The sequence below is a fragment of the Phascolarctos cinereus genome, unplaced genomic scaffold, assembly GCF_003287225.1.
Source record: "Phascolarctos cinereus isolate Bilbo 61053 unplaced genomic scaffold, phaCin_HiC Scaffold_4;HRSCAF=312, whole genome shotgun sequence".
Lineage (NCBI taxonomy): Eukaryota > Metazoa > Chordata > Mammalia > Diprotodontia > Phascolarctidae > Phascolarctos > Phascolarctos cinereus.
In genome coordinates, this window is record NW_027555847.1 from 143,732,814 (window position 1) to 143,752,756 (window position 19,943).

At 38.4% G+C, this 19,943-nt stretch overlaps 1 protein-coding gene across 4 annotated transcripts in view; it reads right to left on the reverse strand.

The window, feature by feature from the left end:
• INVS (inversin) overlaps positions 1-19,943 on the reverse strand; it is a 229,991-nt gene that overhangs the window by 84,992 nt on the left and 125,056 nt on the right. For all 4 annotated transcript variants that reach the window (XM_020995530.2, XM_020995531.2, XM_020995533.2 and 1 more), the window contains 3 exons: positions 7,666-7,839; positions 5,281-5,448; positions 1,920-2,100 (listed from right to left, as the gene is read on the reverse strand). In XM_020995530.2, coding sequence (XP_020851189.1) covers positions 1,920-2,100; positions 5,281-5,448; positions 7,666-7,839 — 523 coding nt within the window. The remainder of the gene's footprint in view (positions 1-1,919; positions 2,101-5,280; positions 5,449-7,665; positions 7,840-19,943) is intronic.

Here is a 19,943-nt window from a genome sequence, read left to right on the forward strand (position 1 = left end):
TCATGTTCATTGTTTCCATAACACTACTTATCCATCTCATTCTCTGCCATCCCCTTTTCCTTTTGCCTTCAATCTTTCCCAACATCAGGGTATTTTCCAATGAGTCCCATCTTCTCATTATGTGGCAAAAGTATTTTAAGCCAGCTTCAGTATTTGACCTTCCAATGAATAGCCTGCATTAAGTTCTTTAAGTATGGACTAATTTGATCCCCTTGCTGTCCAAGGGACTCTCAAACTTAAAAAGACTAGCTGCTATGGGAGCCTTTGTTTTCTCTCTTTCCACTCTCTTCTTAACCCCTTATCATCCAGCTTCCAACCTTATTCTACTTAAACTGGTCTCTCCAAAGTTAACAATGGTCTCTTAGCTGCCAGATTCAATGGCCATGTCTCAGTTCTCATTCTCCTTGACCTCTCTGCAGCTCTGACACTGTTGGTCACTCTCTCCTCCTTGATCCTCTCCTCTGTAGGTTTTTGGCCTATTACTCTCTCCTGGTCCTCCTCCAATCTCTCAAACTGTTCCTTCTCAGTCTCCTTTGCTGGATCCTTAACCAGATTACACTTTCTATCTAGAGGTGTCCCACAGGGTTCTGTCCTGGGCTCTCTTCTCTTTTCCTTCTATACTAACTTGTGAACTACTTCATTTGTAGAATATTTATCAACTCCTATGGATTTAATTACTATTTCTATGCTGGTGAATCTTAAATCTATCTTTCCTGCCCCAGCCCCTCTGCTGACTTCCAATATGGCATCTCCAACTGGCTTACAGACATCTCCAACCAGATGTCAAGTAGACAGCTTAAAACAAACATGTCCAAAACAGAACTCACTGTCTTTCTCCCTAAACTCTCCCTTCCTCCTATAGTCTGTTTTACTGTAGAGGGTGACATCATCCTCCCAGTCTCTCAGGCTCACAACCTAGAAGTCATCCTGTACTCCTCGCTATCTCTCACAATCTGTTTTGCTAAGACCTGTTAATTTTATTTTTGTAACATTTCTCAAATCGTCCCCTTTCTCTCCTATCTGCCTCAGTTACCTGAACTGTAAAATGGGGATAGTAATAGAATCTGCCTCCCAAGGTTGTTGTGATGATCAAATGAGATAATATTTCTGAAAACATTTAGCACGGTGCTTGGCACATAGCAGGTGTTTAATAAATGCCATTTCTTTCCTTCTGTATCATAGAAGCAGTTAAGTAGCACAGTGGATAGAGCACTGGGCCTAGAAGTTAAGAAGACCCAAATTCAAATACAATCTTAGACATTTAGTAACTGCGTAACCTTGGGCCAGTCACTTAACCTCTGTTTGCCTTAGTTTCTTCAACTATAAAATGAAAATAGCTCCTGTGAGGATCAAATGAGATATTAATTATAAAGTGTAGTGACTAGCACATAGCAGGCATTATATAAATGCTAGTGCTATTATGTATGTATGTATGTGTGTATATATGTATGTATGTATGAGCAACAAATTATGATTATGACAACAATGTTCTCAAATTATCAGTTCAGTTAAATATAAAGATCTGGTGCTGAATTTAAAACGAGTGTGAGAAGTTATGTTGTAGGGGACAAATTCCTATCATTTCACCTTAAACTGTAGTTGCACAAAAAACATTTTTTTCCCAACTAAGTAGGTTTTCTTTCCACAAATCTGGCTTGTATAAAATCTGAGTATAGCCTATAACTGATATTATTTTTCAATATATACCTATGTATATATTTTCCCTTTCAAGGAAATCACATTTTGAGGGATCAGCCTATAACAAGGGGCAGCCTGATTTGGGCCATTATAGTATTTGAAAGAAGGATTCAGCATGAATCTGTCGAAATGTTAAACTTGGCAACAGGCAGGAGCTTTGTGAGGCAAGAGGTAAGAGGAAGAACGATATAAACTGGAGTTTTAATTCTTATTAAACTTACCAAGCAAGGCAGCCCAGTGAAGGGGTGTCCGAAATAAGTTATCATAAGATGTGATGTTACAGCTTTCATAGGAGGTCAAAATGTCGACCACTGTCACATTGCCGTCAGCAACTGCAAAGTGAAGAGGTGTCCGCCCTTCATAATCCTGCCAGTTCAGCAGAGATTCAGTGGGAGCAGCATCCTGTGTTTAAATGAACAGAGAATACTGACTAAATCTTCTGAGTAGGGACTATCTCTTTGCCTTTCTTTGTATCCCCAGTGCTTACCGCGGTGCCTGGCACGTAGTAGGCACTTAATGAATGCTTGTCGACTATTGACTGACACATAGAACTACAAATGCTTTACTGTTTTCCCCTAAAGAGCCTTCTATTAGCCTTTCTTTAGTATCAGCATTAAATAATAATAATAGCAACAATAACAATAATAACTAGTATTGATACAGTGTTTTAATGTTTGCATGTCTAACACTTTAGACATGTTATCTCATTTGACTCTCACAGGTCCTTGAGGTACGTGTTATTATTGCTCCCATTACACACAGATGAGGAAACTGAGGACTTGAGTGAGTGTTATGTGGCTAGTAAAGTTTCCGAGGCAGGATTTGAACTCAGATCTTCCTGATTCCAAGTCCCAAACTGTAGCCACTATGCCACTCAGTTGCTTTTAAGTCTGAAGAACAGAGCTTAAGAACATAATCTCACCCCTAAAACTACTTTATCTTTTCAAAATACAGACCTGGACCTCTGCTGCTGATGGCGTGTGTATGCCCAGGGTGGACCAAGACCCCGTCTGCAGTGGCATGACTGAGGCCATCCCCTGGCAGAACTTCCAAGTGGGTGATCCTTATAATTAAGACATTAGCAAAATAGCTGAAAGATGTAACCCTTTTCTAGAAATGTCTGTCTTTTAAAAATAAAGTTTTCCTGAAGGCTTAAAAACATCAGAATTAATTCAATTCGACAAACACTTATTAATCCCTCACAAATGAAATAATGTATGTAAAGTGTTTTACAAGCCTTGAAGCACCAAAAGAAAATGAAATTTGATTTAACAACAACAACAAAAAAGAGTTAAGCTACTGTTGTGGAGATTGCAGGAGTGTAAGTATTAGATGAAATCCCTGAAAAGCAGATTTTTTAATTCAACCAACATTCATTAAGTAATTACTGGGTAGAGCACCATGGTAAGCACTGGAGAGATACTAGACTTTTAAGTAAGAAATAGATTTTTGCATCCCAAGCTTTTGTATCTCCACCATGCACATGTTGCTGTTTAATTGGTTTAGTTATGTACCATTCTTCATGACCCCATTTGAGGTTTTCTTGCCAAAGATACTGGAGTGGTTTGCCATTTCCTTCTCCAGCTCCTTTTACAGATGAGGAAACTGAAGCAAACAGGGTTAAGTGACTTGCCCAGGGTCACACAGTGAGGAAGTATCTGAGGCCAGTTTGAACTCAGGAAGATGAGTTTTCCTGACTCAGCCCCAGCACTCTATCCATGGTGCCACTTACCAGCTGTCCATCATATAGTAGGTACTCAATAAATGTTTACTTGTTGATCAATCCCTGCCATAATGGAATATACACTCTAGAGTCAAGTGAAGAAACATTTATTAAGTACCTACTATGTACACACGGTAGATGGTTAATGTTGATTGATTGATTGACAGGCACTTAGGCAAAGCATTGGGGATACAAAGAAAGCCCACCCCATCCCTCCAAATGGTCCCTGCTGTTGAGGAGTTCACAGAGTAATGAGGCAGACAACATGAAAACAACTGTATACAAACAAGATACAGGCAGGATAAACTGGAGATGAACAAAAGAAGAAAGTCCTAACATGAAAGAGGTATTAGGAAAGACTTCTTGCACAAGGTGGGATTTTAGATGAGATTTATAGGAAGCCAGAGAAATTAGCAGGTGGAGACAAAGAGGGAGAGAATGCCCAGCATGTAGGACAGTCAGCCAGTCAGTAAAAATGCCTGGAGTCTGGAGACCACATCTTCTGCATGAGGAACACAAGGAAGCCAGCGTCACTGGAATGCAGTCTGCGCAGGGGAGGAAGACAGAAAAACAGCTGCAAAGGGAGGAAGGGGCCGGGTTAGGACACATGCACAGATAGTTATAATACAAAATAATATAGGATCAGTATATATGGCAGCAGGAGAGGCAGAGTGGACTATTGGAAAGCTGACTTTGGAGTCAGGAAGCCCTGAGTTCAAGTTTCACTTCAGACACATCCTGGCTATAAGACCCTGGGGGAAATCAACCTTTAGCTTGAAAGACTCTAAATCACTGATCTGCACTGGGAGTGAGGAGTTTCCTCACTGGGCACTCCTAGACAATGATGAAATCACAGCTCAGCTGGAGAGAAAATGAAGTGGGTAAGAGAGATACAAAGGAAGTGGGTGGGAAGCCTGAACCAAGAAGGGCAGAGAGGCAGAACAGTGTGCATTGGGAATATCAAACAGTTATAGATAACAAAATCTCAGGCTTCCAAGGCATGACACCTTTCCATGGGTTTCAATTAAACTACTCTAAGGAGTTGACATTTTAGTTTTCAAATTTTATATATACACACACATACATGTTTGTATATATATGTATGTGTATATATCTATATATATGTATATGTATATCTGTACACATCTCTCTTTCCTCTCCTGCTGTTTTACCTCCTTCCTCCTGTCCTGATTGGTGACTCTCTCCCTACCATTTTAGGAAGGATCCCAGCCTTCTTTAGGAAGGCCCTCTCCCTCTCCTTCTCTGAATAACTACCCAGTGTACTGTAAACTGTGAGAATCTAGGCTGAAGATTCCTGAAAGAGGATGTGACCACATGAATAGGCCACTAGTCATTTGGCCATGATGATTCTCGAATTTGGTATCAGATCAACGTGAAGATTCCAGAGGACTGATGACGAAGCATGTTACCCACCTCCTGACAGAGGTGATGGACTAAATATACAGAATGAGACATGTTTTTTTTTGGATATGGCCAAATTTATTTGACTATACATATTTGTTACAAGGGTTTCACTTCTCTTTTTCTTTTCTTTTTTTCCCCAATGGAGGGATGATGGGAGGGAGAGAAAATAGAATTTTGTTCATTAAAAGTACATTAAAAAATTTGGAACCAAATATTTCCTCCTAATAAAAAATCACCACAGTCTTCTTCTTCACACAATAGTTCGATGCTGACCCCCATGTGCTCCTAGAGAAGCAAAGGGAAAATATTTTTTTTTTCCCCCACACCTAGGATATCAAGCATCATCCCAAGAATAAAAAGGAAAATAGAGTTCAATGTCATTAACTGTGCTTTAATATCAAAAGAGAGATTTTAATAGAAAAACATATACTCACCAGGATACATCTGACAGTATGGACAGCACTAGGATCTTTGTGGTTAGCTGCCCAATGAAGTGGGATCTTTCCTTCAATATCAGGGATTCCAATATTGGAATCATGTTTTATTAGAAGCTTCACATGCTCTGGGTTATTGTAATAGGCACTCCAATGCAGAGCAGTTTGCTAGAAATGTAAAAAAAGGTATGCATAGGTCTAAAGCTTACATCCATTTATTTTGAAACGGAAAGGCCATTAGACCTTATTTCTGAATAATTACTTTAAAAGAAACAAGCAACTTGCTAACAAATTTAATACATGGTTTATGGCATTTGTGACTTATTACATAAGATCATAGATTTAGCACTAGAAGGGGACACTCAATGGTCATCCAGTTCAACCCTCTCATTTGACTAATGAGGAAACTATTTGCTCAAGACGTTAGTGGATTACAGAAAACCCTTCTCAATAAGACTAAGCCCCTATTTGTGCCTTTGATCTCATTCCTTCTCCTGCCCTTCCCTTCCCCCATTAAAACTTCAGTTCTCCCATTCTACTGACTCTTTCCATTTTGTTTATAAACATGTTCAGGTCTCCAACCATTAGAAAATTTTCACTTGATCCTGCCATCCCCTGAAGCTAATGCCCTCTCCTCCCAGCCCTTGAAAAACTCCTGGAGAGATCTATCTACATGCAATGCTTCCACTTTGTTACATCCCCCTCAATACTTAAATCCTTACAATCTGGCTTCTGAATCCACTCTACTGAAATTGCTCTCTTGAAAGGTCCCAGTGACTTTGCAGTTTCAAAGTCCAGTAGACTTTTCTCAGCTAGTGATCTGCTGGCCATTCTGAGTGTCATGATTGTTGTTGGAACCACAGTCCTCTAGGATACACAAGTTACTGACCATAGTGTCACTCTTGGCTGTCTCCTCTCCTTTATTGCCAATTCTCTGATCTAGCCTTTATCACTAAATGGGTATTGCCATAGACAAACTGAGAAATGGGAAAGACCTTAGCTTAAAGAGGCCAAGGTCTCTTACTGCATCTAGGGCCATCTCCAGTCATCTGGATCTATATCTTGCCACTGGACCCAGATGGTTCCAGAGGAGAAAGTGAGGCTGGTGACTTTGCACAGCCCTGCTTCACTTAAATTCAATTCACTTGCAAGTCATGACATCATCTTCCTGATGTCACAGTCCTCTTCAAGAAAGAAGGACAAACAACCACAATCTCCAATCAGTTTCCAAGTCCTGTTGATTTTATCTGCACAGGACTGCTTAATTCTGCCTCCTTTCTACCCACACACAGGTCCTCACCTCCTCTCACTTGAATGTTGTAATAGTTTATCAATTTGTCTACTTGCATCTAGTCTCTCTGTACGCTAACCCATCCTCTACACAACTGTTCAAATAATCTTCCCAAGGTATAGGTCTCACTATCCCACTCACATAAGAAAAAAAAACAAACAAACCTTTAGTGGCTTCCTTTTTCCTTTAAGATACAATGCAAAATTTTCAGTTTGGATTTTAAGGCCCAGCACAGTGCAGCTCCAATCTATCTTTCCAGCTTTGTTTTAAATTATCCCATTTCACAATTATGTTTCAGCCAAACTGGACTACTAGCTGCGCTTCACAAATGAGAGACATTATTACATCTATCACTTCTATGTATTTGCATAAAGTGAACTAGAAAACATTCCCTCCTCTGATTATCTTCCTCCAAGGCTCAGCTCTGTCAGAGGTAAGATATATGTTTCAGGTATGACCTGACTTCAAGGCTAAGCATCTATCTTTCATGACACACTGCTTCCCTTTAAGAGTATTACATACATACATATATATATATATATATGCACACACACACACACACACACACACACACACACACACACACACACACACATATATATATATGTATTTTGGGGGGGGCTAGGCAATGGGGTTAAATGACTTGCCCAGGGTCACACAGCTAGTTAAGTGTCAAGTGTCTGAGGCCGAATTTGAACTCAGGTCCTCCTGACTCCAGGGCCGGTGCTCTATCCACTGTGCCACCTAACTGCCCCAAGAATATTATAGTTCAATCTTCTACTAAAAATCACCCTGAATAATGTGGTACAGCATATAAAGAAAGTACTGAACCTTGAGTCAGAGAGTTCTGGTTTCAAATTCTACCTTAGACACTTACATATGACCCTAGGCGAGTCACTGAGCCTGTCCCAGCCTTAGTTTCTTAATCTATAAAATGAGGATAACAATAGCACAGAATTGTGAGAATCAAATGAGATATCTACAAAGTCATTTGCAAACCTTAAAGTGCTATATCAATATGAGCTATTACTACGTTAGTGGTAGTTTTTATTTATAAGGTAAATATATATTTATAAGGTAATTATTATTATTACCTTATTTTTATCCTGTGTATCCACTTCTCCTGGTGCCATAAACTTTAAGAGAAGGGCCAAACATTTAGGACTTTTATGTCGGGTTGTTAAATGCAGTGGAGTCATTTCTTCTAAGTCCTTTTGCATCCAGTTTGCTCTACGAGTGAGTAAGAGTTTCATGAAACGATAATTTCCCTAGGAGAAAAAATTGACAGTCACATTGGTAGATATACATTTGCGGACACAGCAACTACATAATCCAACCCTATAGATTTTAGGGACACAGGGGCCAAAGAAGGCCTCCCTAAATAACTCCAGAATCATGGTAAAGTTACCATGGTAACCATGGCAAAGTACCATTTGGAATGATACCCACTTACAGGCCAGCTAATATAATTTACTTCAGTTAAACTTTCAGGACATATTTGTTAACTGATGATCACTTCCTAAGTGTACTTAGTTTTGTTTTATGTAGGGAAATCAAAATCCCAGTGGTGAGAGAATTAGAATAGGAATAAGGAAGAAGTCTTGTATTTTTTATCTCTTATTCTAGGATGACCTTATCATATTGTACTAGTAAGAGATGCACAGGCACAATTCAAACAATCTCTGCCCTGTCAAAGGACAAAAGAAGGGAGTCTTCCATTGGATGCATCCTTATCCTTCCATAAACACAGGGTAAGAAGAAAGAAATGTTTGCTTGAGGGCCCAAGATTTAAACTTAATGATACTGGATCCAGTTGCTTGGTTTGCTAAAAACAAGCAAAGCAAAACTTTGGCAATCTTATTACAGTGACTTCTGAATATGGATATCACTGGATAAAAAAATTCTAAGATATTCTCTATAAAAGCAAATGTTCACTAATTGATTCGCTCTGCTCAGAACTGGGGATAAAGAGATATAGACCAACCATGTTGTCCAAGACTACACAACCTAATGGGTGAGACAAGGCATGAGAACAAATCCGGGGAAATTTCTGGGAGAAATTCAAGGAAGGAGAGAGTTCTCCTAGCATGAGAGAGAGGGACAAAGTAAAGAAGCTTTATGGAGGAACTGGCAGCTAAGTTGGGTCTAGAAGGAAGAGAGAGACTTCAGTAGACAGACATGAGCATGGGAAAGTCTACTTCAGGTAATGGAGAGAGAATGAGGAAAAACATGGTGATGGAAAAGGGCAGGCTGAAAAGAGGGATGGAAGGCTAGAATGCAGTAGTAGTAATAATAATAATTATTATATATACATACATACATACATATATATACATATATATAATATACATATATACATACATACATATATATACATATATATATGTGTATATATATATATATATACATATATATAGTTCTTTAAAGGTTTACCAAATACTTTATTCACAATGATCTTGTAAAGCACAGATGGGAAAGTATCATCATCACCATTTTAAGATTAGCAAACAATAAACCTAGAGACATTAAATGACTTGCTCTGGTCACAAACCAATAAGTACCAGAAATGGGATTTAAGCCAGTGTCTTTGGACTCCAAGTTTCACATTCTTTCTACTACATCATATGGCCTTTAATGTAAAGTAAATGAAGACAAATGAGATAAGGCTGGAAAGGCAATTTCAATTCAAGCTGTGGAGAGCCTTGAGCACCAGGAGAAGTATATATTTCACTTAGGAGCCTGTGAAGATTTTTGAGAAGGATGACATGATACCAGAGGTGCATTAGGAAAGTTATGTGGGCAGTGGCAACAAGGAAAGACCAGAAAAGGGGTTCGGGGGAGTCTATTACTGGGGGTAGATCAGTTAAGAAGAGTTATTATATTAAAACTGAATCAGATGCTTTTTTGAAATTAAAAAAAGGTAAAACCCACTGGGACCCACCTAACTCTACAATGATCTAGCCCACATCTCCCCATTTGGGCCATAAAAATACTCAAGGATAATTAAGAGATTTAGATCTGGGAGGCCATCTGTAAGATGAGGAAATGAAAATCTTAGCACATGTACCATGTGATAAAGGCAGGATTTGAACCCCACTCTTCCAATGCCAAATCCAATGCTCTCTCTGCTGTATCATACCATCAAGAGAGACTTTATCAAATACCTTCCTTATATTTAGGTGTATTATGTCTAAACAACATGGTAGAGTACATAGACAGCTGACCCCAGAGTCAGGAAGACGTGTTTAGTTTCTGTCTCTGACATATACTTCCTATGTGACCCTGGACAATTCAGTTGACCTCTCAGCATCCCAGGTTGAGATGTAAATTGCATAATAGTTAATGACCTGCATTGATAAAATTTCTTCATTGGCAACTCTCTATACCAATGAAAATACAGGTATAGACTCTCCCCTCCCTAAAATACTCTACTCTGTAAGCCTAAGGTATTTTTGTTCCTTTAGTCTATTGCCCTGTTGAAAAAGAAAATCAGATTAATTTTGCTTGTATTGTTCTTACTAAACCAGTGAGAGCTAGGACAGTGGTACATGACCGTGAGTGCTAAGCCTGGAATCGGTAAGACTTGTAATCAAATCTGTCCTCAGACACTTAATAGCTATGTGACCCTGGGCAAGTCACTGAACCTCTATTTGTCTTAGTTTCCTCAGTCATAAAATAGGGATAATAATGGCACCTATGTTGCAGGGTCATTAGAGGATCAAATGAAATAATATTTGTAAAAAAAGAAAAAAAAGTCCTTAGCACAGTGCCTGGCACGTCATAGGAGCTATTTAAATGCTTATTTGTTGTTATTCAATCGTTTCAGTTATGTCTGACTCTTCAGTACCCCGTTTTGGGGGGATTTTCTGGACAAAGATACTGGAGTGGCTTGCCATTTCCTTCTCCAGTTCATTTTACAGATGAGGAAACTGAGGCAAACAGGATTAAGTGATTTGCCCAAGGTACACAGCTAGTACATGTCTGAGACAGGATTTGAATTCACAAAGATGAGTCTTCCTGAGTCCAAACCCAGGGCTTTCTATTCACTGTACCACTTTGCTGCCCTTAAAAGCTTATTTCCTTCCCCTAAACCCATGCTAGATCCTAGTGATCGCTATTTTCCCCAAGTACTCACAAATCAACCATTTAATCATATTTCCTAAAATCTTGACAACTGGTTAAATGGTATGTAGTTTGTACATTATTCCCTTCTTTGAAATCAGAATATTTTCCTATTTCTGTAGCACCTCTCTCATTCTCCATTCTACATGATTCCTGAAATATCACCAATAGTTCAGTATATGTATCTATGACTTTTCAATATTTTGTCATATGAGCTGAATGCTCATTTAGGACAGCTGAGTATCAATATTTATCTTGAATTTTAATTGTATATTAATTATTTTTGGTTTATTCTTTCAGTCTGAAGATCATTCTTTTTGAAAAAAAAAGAAAAATAAAGAGGTGAGTGATGCTGCTTGATTTCATTCACTTAAAAATGCTCCATCTAGCCTAGACAGCAGGCTCATCATCCTTTTCTTTTTGCTTCAAACATAGCTAAAACTTTTTTTGTTGCCTGTAGCATTTTTTTTACAAGCCCAGCTCATTAAGAATGCCAACATTAAGAGTGCTGTTTTTACAGGTACAAATTACTATTTTGTATTCATCCGTTATATCATCTTCCATCTTTTGAACGTGTCTTTTGAAAGTCTGAAGCTCCCTATGTTACTACTTCAGTCTCTTATCAGACTTGCATAACTCATACCTTCAAATAATTATCCCAAAACTATTTCATACCCTCTGCTTTTTATTTTTATTTTTAAAATAAATTCTATCGATATATTTTGTCATTTATTGCACAGATTTCCCCCTGTATACTTTCATATCCCCCATTCCAAAGAGCCATCCTTTATAACAAAGAATTTTTTTTTTACTAAAAAGAAAATGAGGAAGAGAAAAAAAAATTAGCAAAACTAATCAACAAATTGGAAAAAAACTTACATGACATGCAATGTTCCACACCTGTGGACTCCACATCTGTAAAAAGGAGTGTATTGGGGAGGGGAAGTGTATGTCTTCTCCACTTCTTCTTTGAGGCCAAGCTTGTGTTTTATAATTTCATAATATAATTTTAAATTATTTTGTGTTTGTTGTTCTTTTGATTTACGTCACTGTACATTAGTGTATTGTTTCCTGGCTCTGCTTACTTTACTTTGCTTCCATTCACGTAAGTCTTCCCATGATTCTCTGCAGTCGCTATATACTTCATTTCTTAAAACACATGCATTCATGAACCACAATTTGTTTAGCCCGACTCCCCGCCACTCCTCTGATGTTGACTATTCCCATCTTTTGTCATCTTTGCCAATTGGTTAGATGTGAGGAGAATCCTCAGGTTTGTTTTTATTTACATTTATCTTCTTATTAGTAATGTGGAGCATTCTTTCATATGTTTTTTTTTAAATAGTTTGCAATTCTTTCAAGAATATTTGTTCAGCTCCTTTAACTGCTTACCTACTGGAGAGCTGCTTTTGGTTAGTTAGTTTTCTATTTATCTTGGATACTAAATCTTTATCTGAGAAATTTGTTACAAAGATTTTTTTTTCCCAGTCAACCATTTCCCTTTCTTATCCTAGATGCATTTTAATTTTGTTTGTGCAAAAGCTTTTCAATTTCATGTAATCAAAATTATCTATTTTATCTTTTGTAATTGCTGCTATCCCTTGTGTGGTTAAGAATTCATTTCCTACCCATAGCTGGGAAAGGCATACATAATCTGTTTTTCTTCTAACTTTTTGTGGTATGATCTTTTATATTCAGGTCACATATTCATTTTGAATTTGCTGTAGATTATGGTATAAGCCTAATTTTTGCCAGAATGCTTTCCAGTTTTCTCAGCAGTCCTTATCACATAGAGAGTTATTTCCTAAGTAATTTATGTTTCAGGTTTATTGAACACTCAAGTATTGAGTTCCATTATTTCTGATTTTCCCTTGTTTAGTCTGTTGCATTGATCTACGTTTTTTTTTTTTAACCAGTACCAAATGGTTTTGATGGTTGCTAATTTGAAATTATTTTGAGGTCTGGAAGAGCTAGTCCCCTATCATTCCTATATTTTTTCAATTTTCCCTTGGTATTCTAGCTCTTTTGTTGTTCCAAATGAATGTTGTTGTTATTTTATTGAACTCTGTAAAGTGTCCCTTTTGTAGTTTGATTGGTATAACATCAAACATATAAATTAATTTTGTCAGTATTGTAATTTTTATTATATTGACATGGTCCAGTCATGAGTAGTGAGCATTCTTCTAGTTATTTAGGTTTTCTTCAAGTAGCATTTTGTAACTGAATCCTTAAATTCATATTTTAAAAAGAGATTTTGAGGTATAGGATGGATGATAATATAGTTAACTGAATTTGGAATTGGGTAAAAGGTTAACCCCCCCTCCAAAAAAATAACAACTAATGGACTTATGATAATGGTAGCGTACATATCACTGAACATGTAGTCAAAATAGCCGGCTGAGCAACAGAGTAGAATGAATATGCACTTACAGCTCAGTACTAGGGGCTTTGAGGCATGTATGTCATAAAGAAGCAAAATGCCTCACACAGTAATTCTTTCTACATTTGTGTTTGCTGTTCTATTGATTTACATCATTGTACGTTAGTGTATTGTTTCCTGGCTCTGCTTACTTCTATTTTACTTTTTACTTTATTTTACTTACATTTCCACATTAGCAGAGCAGTAGCTCTGTCATTACAGACCATTAATGGCACCACCAGTAATGTAAACATATCACAGCTGATCCAGGAGGTTGATGGGGGAAACTGATGCATTCACTAGACTGTAAGCTTTTGTTGCTGGGGACTTGGGTTGCATTTCCCTGTGGATAAGACATTTGTAGACCCATTCATATGTTAAGTTCAAAAGTTTGGGGAACTGACCTTCTAGAAGTAGAAGGGGAGTTTCTGGGCAGGTGCAGCCTCTTGGAGATTGAAGAAAATCCTATATTCCACCCTTCTAGTCATACAAGGGGGAAATTCTTGGGTGACAACGGTCTTTTTCGGGAAAAGATAATGGTGCACAACTTCCCTTCTTCCACCACCGCAAGCTGGACGAATATTAAGATAATAAGCCATGACAAGGGGGAGCAAAAACAATAGACTTTGCTCTCCATTATTACCATGAGTTATTCAGATAGTATTAGTCTGATGAGAAGCACATTGGCGCTCTAGCTGCTTCAAGCACGTTTCATGGCCAGAAAAGAGTATAAGTCCTTAAGGTTATACCATAAAGCTCTATGCTTATATGGGTCTCTGGGATGAAATTGGGACTTGCCAAAATGCCAAAGGTTGTCACCAACCTCAAATTTGCTTTTTTTTTTTCCCTAGGAGAGTCCAAATTAGGGGGTAGTACAATGAGTTCAGGAGGAATACATGGAGCCCTGAGGAATGAAGAGACTGCCTAGAGGGACTGGAGAATTATAATGATTATTTAAGTTCTATTGTGAATTCTTCATGAAGAGGTCAGAAAGCATCTAAGTCTGAGAAGTCAGTTTGAGGAAGGAAAAGGGTTGGCTTAAATGATTTCCAAGGTCCCTGACAGCTATAAATTCTATGAACTAAAGAAAGAACAGGTAAGATAAAAATGCCATAACAAAAAAACACAGCAGAGTCTAACATCTTATTATCAATCCAAGTAGAGGCAGAGAAGGCAGAGGTCTAACTGGAAGGAAATTTGTTGTCCAGATGGATAGGCAATTGACCCGGATACAATGATATAGGGAAGCCCAAGTTATGGGTTGGGTACTGGTAGAGTGAATCAACAACGTCAGGGCAGGACTAGAAAAACAAGATTGACTCAGTACATATCTAGAGAAATATTGAAGTAGGGTTCCTTATAGCTTCCCTTTTTAAGGCCAGCACCGATTCAAAAGCATAATCTGGAACGAAGCCTACCTTGATAGGATTAGAAGGATTTGGGGGTTGGGGAACCAACCTTGCTAACCCCTACCTATAGTTTACTTGGTTGGAGGTAACTATCTGAAAAAATAAGAGGATAAAAGATACATTTTTTGCTTTCTTTTTTTATTCACCAGAAAATTTTCTTCATTTGAAATTGTTTATATTGAGAATATTATAAATTTGCTGGTATAAATCCCAAAGTAATCAACTATTTTCTGAAGTAGACCGTTTATGATTTTATCATTATAAAAAACTCAAGTATGACTTATAGATTTTTATTTTCACCAATAAATGATTACAAAATAGCCTCAAATTCTAGACATATAAAGACTTCAAATATGTAGTTTAGGAAAATAAATAATGACAATTGCTTGTGTAAGAAAAATTCAGTTAATAGCCTATAAAATACTAACTCTTTCGATATTAAAATAGGCGTGTGGCATTTGGTGATTTTCATTTGTTCTTAATATTTTACTTACTTGAGCGTCATTTATCTAGATTATCCATTTTAATGAATGCCAAGAAGAAATGTAAAAATTTCCTCAAGAGGGCACTCTGCTTCAAATTTCTTGCCATCTCCTTTCTTCTAAAAAGCAATAAATACTCAAGAAAACCAAATAAATCGATGGGGCACTTTTCATACCCAGAAATCAGGTTTGACCTTTCTGGTCATAACATTTCAAAGATAATAAAATAATTCATCGTGACCTTTAAAAGATATTTAACCACTGCAATCCTGCTGATGTACAAGTCAGTGGGAATTGTGTTTGGGCAAAGATTTTTGCCTTGAACCCCTCACCAGTTCATATACAGAAATACCGTGACAAATTTTTATAGATTAGCTTTGTAGATGAAAGGAAGCACAAAGTCTATTGTGGACAGGCATTGCTTTTAAAGAAGAAAGAACGCCTGATGCAATTTAAAAATAAGAATGCCTATACTGATGACTTTCCATTTATACCTGAGATTACCTATTTAAAACAACACTTTCAACAAAAATATCTGGGAAGTGTACATTGTGGTAAAGTGTGGGCATGCAAGATAGGGATGGCCAAGTGGGATCAGGATTCTGGCAGAGACCTAAATGAATTAAGGATTAAAGAATATAAACATGGCAGAGGTCAGAAACAGCCAAAAGGTTAATAGTTAATAGTCCAGGCAGTCAGGGTCAGAGGCAAAAGAGCTACTAAATAACAAAGACAAATAGGAAGCCAGAAGACCACAATCAGAGTCAATGGGTCAGCGTGAAACCCCCGCCAAAAAACAGTCAAGAAAGTCCTGGCATTCAGGAATTTACATCTAGGGTCATGGTGGCAAGAGATACGGTTAGTTTCTTGGGTACCCCCAGAGGAAAATCTCTGTCCAATTCCACTCAATTCAACAAACATTTATCAAGTACCAACTATGTACAGGCAATATGCTAGGTGCTAGGGACAGGATTATATTGTACTGAAGGCAGGTAAGAGAAAGGAGCTGAATGTAGAATGGCCCTTTCCTTTCTAATACTCCAGCTGGAGAAGCTCCCCAAAACAGAGATGGTATCTGAGCTCCTAGGGTTTGGAGACCCTTTCATTTGAGATGGGTATCCATGGTAGAATTAGTCATCTGTATTAGTGATTAGAAGGCAGGCCAGAATTAGTCATGTAGGCCAGTGGGCCTAAGACTACTTGTTTCTCCACTGAAAACTGAAAAACATGTTCAGAAGTGACAGCTACATGGAATGTGGTCAAACTGATGCATGATGTCTTAGTGTTAATGGTTAAGCTCACCACTCACGTAAGCTGCTGATGCACGTTGGTAATGGCCATGTAGCATGTTAAGGGAAGCATGATGCACAGATAATAGGGTGTATGTAAAATCTACTGACGGCAATTCTACTCTGAGACATTATATAATACACACCTGCACGTGACCTATTTTTCTAGTCTACTGTATACAATTACACCAAGTAATGCTGAGTGATACATATTTTGAAAAGTTATAATTTAGTGGATATGCAGCGAGGGTAATTTGCAGGGATTTCATCAGCAGGCTTTGCAGTACCCACTCCTCATTTCTCAGTCAAGAGGTTAGGGAGAGTAAGGTAGGCTGCAGTAGACATGGTGGCCAAAGGAAGATTGTTTACTACAATGCTGAGAGCTGAAGGTATGTGGCAGAAGGGCAATGCGCAAGCTCTATGTGAAGAAAAAATAAACCCATGAAGAAGAGGACATTTGCAATAGATGGCAACAATAAGAGAAACCAGAACTGGTTGCAGTGGGTGGTGGTCACGACCAAAATTATCTGAGGTGGAATCAGGAATGGAAAAAAGGCAAGCCGATCTACAGAAAAGATGATAACTGGAGTGCTACGATTCTGAGCTTGAAGGGGGCAGCAGCAGTGTGGCAGCAAAGACTCGGGGTTAGGATAAAGGCAACTGACTCTGAAATAGCCCTGTAACCATCCGGTGGCACCACACCCCCTCCCCCAGTTCCCCTTAGATTTTTCCCAATTGGTGTCTAGTCTAGGGGGGACTGAAACTGAGTGAAAACTGAATGGTAGATTTGGTACAGTGGAAAAGGCAACAGATTTGAAGTCAGACGACCTGGATTTAAATCCTGACTCTGCTACTTCCTAGCTGTATACCCGTGAATGAGCCATTTTATTACATACGCTACGCCTCAGTTTCTCCATTTATAAAATGAGAGAGTTGGAGTAGGAGGCTTCTTGAGGACCTTCAGGCCTGAATCCTCTTACTTTTTTTCAGTTTACATCATCCTGGGGTTGGAATAGAGGGAAAGGGGAAGTTGGTATACGAGGCTTTTCTACGTTCTTCACTGCCTTGAATAAATTGTATTTAAAAGATATAGAAAAAGTACCTGAAATGTGTATGCTTGTTACTAATGCTAGTGTAACACGACAAATTTGGGTGCTCAGAGTGAGGTGTCTCTTGATGTGAACTCTTCCCATATCACACCATTTATATATGGTGCAGAATACCCCAGTACTCTTTAGATTGGTTAGCTCACACCAACCTACTCTCACCCTGAGAAGTCTAAATTCCCAGACATAGAATACTACTACATGTTTACATTCAAACTTACTCAGTGTACTAGGGGTAACCCTGTTGAATGGAAATACATGCCTCCAACTTAATACTCAGCTCCTGGGCACCCATCCAATGCATTTTCTATGTACATAACCAAGCCACTCACACTATCAATGTGGATCAACTCATCTCTAACTTACAGACTTAGAGAGTTGCCCAAGAGGTTAAGTGGTTTTCCCACAGTAATGCAAGCACTATTGTCAGAGGAAGGACTTGAACCAGGTCTTCTTGGCTCCAAGGCCAGTCCTATATCTAATTATATCACACTGTCTTCCTAGGGCAATGAAATACCTTGCTTTAAAAAATGGATTAAACAGGAGGAAAGATGTTGTAGTAGCATATTTCAAGAAAACATACACCTGTGTGGAAATCCACAAATGTGGGGGAAGGAAGATGGTGGAGAATATTTTAGTGAGGATCAAAGAAGAGAGAAGCAAAAGTAATACCATTGTGAGAGTATTAGGGATGCCTTGGCTAGATAATGAGTTGACACAGATCGCCACACTGAAACAGAAATAGGATATAACTGTGATGGGGGTGTTAGCTCTTTGGACATTTGCTGGAGGTCTTATGGCACTAAAAGCAGAGCATCTGATACGTTTCTGCCTTGCCAAATATTTCAACCCTCAGAAGATAGCAGAAGTAACAAAGAGAACTTTTTCTTAACTGATTCAGACTAATATGCAGGAACTTGACGGAGAAGTAGAAATGGCCAGAACCACTAATTCCATTCAACATAGATTTATTAAGTAGCTACTATGTATGACATACTGTGCAAAGCATTGGAGACACAAAAACAAAAACAAGAGAGTTTGAGGGCCTCAAAGACCTCAATTCTGCCTTGGGAGAAAGTTACCAGACCAACTTAAGCATTCACGACATAAGAAGGAGGAAGCCTAGGCAGAGACTGATATTGACCCAGACCACAGGAGAGTGGATTTCAAAAAAGTCCAGAGAAAAGTGTAGGTGGGATTCTTTGATCTGAGACAGCAAAATGCAACCTGCTTAAAAGGATTGGGAGGCTTCCAAGAACAAAATTCTGATAATGCAAACATTAATGAGTGTGACCTTATATATCACTTAACTTCCCTGGGTCTCAGTTTCCTTATCTGTAAAATAAGGGGGTTGGCCTAGATGGTTCTGGACGTCCCTTCCAGCTCCAGATTTCTGATTACCATGAAGAATAAAACACTAAAAACTCACATTTGTTTAGCACTTTAGTGTTGACAAGGCATTTTCCTCTCAACAACCCTGTGAGGTAGATATTACAAGTATTATTATCCTCTTTATAGATGAGGAGACTAAACTCCACAGAGCCCAAGTAAGTTGGCTAAAGTCACACAACCAAGATGTGCTGGCATTCAGTCTCTTCTAACTTGAGGTCCAGTACTCTTTCTACCATAACATACTGCATGGAGAGACCTCCAATAAATTGAGGTTTTGTACAAGAAGGGAGTAAACGAACACTGTTTCTCAACATTTTTATTGTTGTTCACCCTTCATTCTTGAAGAAGATCAATGACGCCATGAGGGTGATGTCTTGACTTACGCGTGAATTGGATTTAAGTGAGGCAGTTTGCCACACTGAAGTGCTACTAAGTTTATTGCTTGGTTCAAGACAGTAAAGCTAGGATCAGTGGGTAGAAATTACTGGGAGGCAGATTTGTGTGTTATCCAGACTCTGATGTGGAGAAGTAGAGTAGGTGCATATAGGCTACACCCATGACAAATGAGGAATTCAGCAAGATTAACAGTACAGAGGATGTCACCTGAGAAACATATGACCAGAAAAAAAAAAGATGGGCCACTCATATAAGTAAAAGCAAGGGATAACTGATGTATATCTTATGTCGACTTTGTTCCATTGGCAAGGACACAATGTCAAAAGAATGAGATGTATGAATTGATGCAGAGTGAAGTAAGCAGAACCAGGGAAACCATTAGACATATAGGCTACAATGACCTACATGAAAAGGACATAGACACAAAGACGTACAGTAAGTAATTGTAATGACCAATCTTGGCCCAGAAAAGAGATGAGAAAATGCATTTCCCTCCTGTCCTTGAAGAGGTGGGAGACTGTGGGTGCATATGGCATACACTGTCAAATGTAGGCATTGTGTTGGTTGTTTTGCTTAAGTGTTTTTCACTATTATATGGAAAGGCTTATATTAATGAGGAGGTATATCAAAGAGTGAATGTGATAGAAAAATATTAAAAAAACTAAAATGAAGATGATGATGATGATGATGATAGAGACAATGAGAAACAGTCCTCCAGGTTGTTTGGTAAATTTATAGAAAAACCTGGACAAGAGCA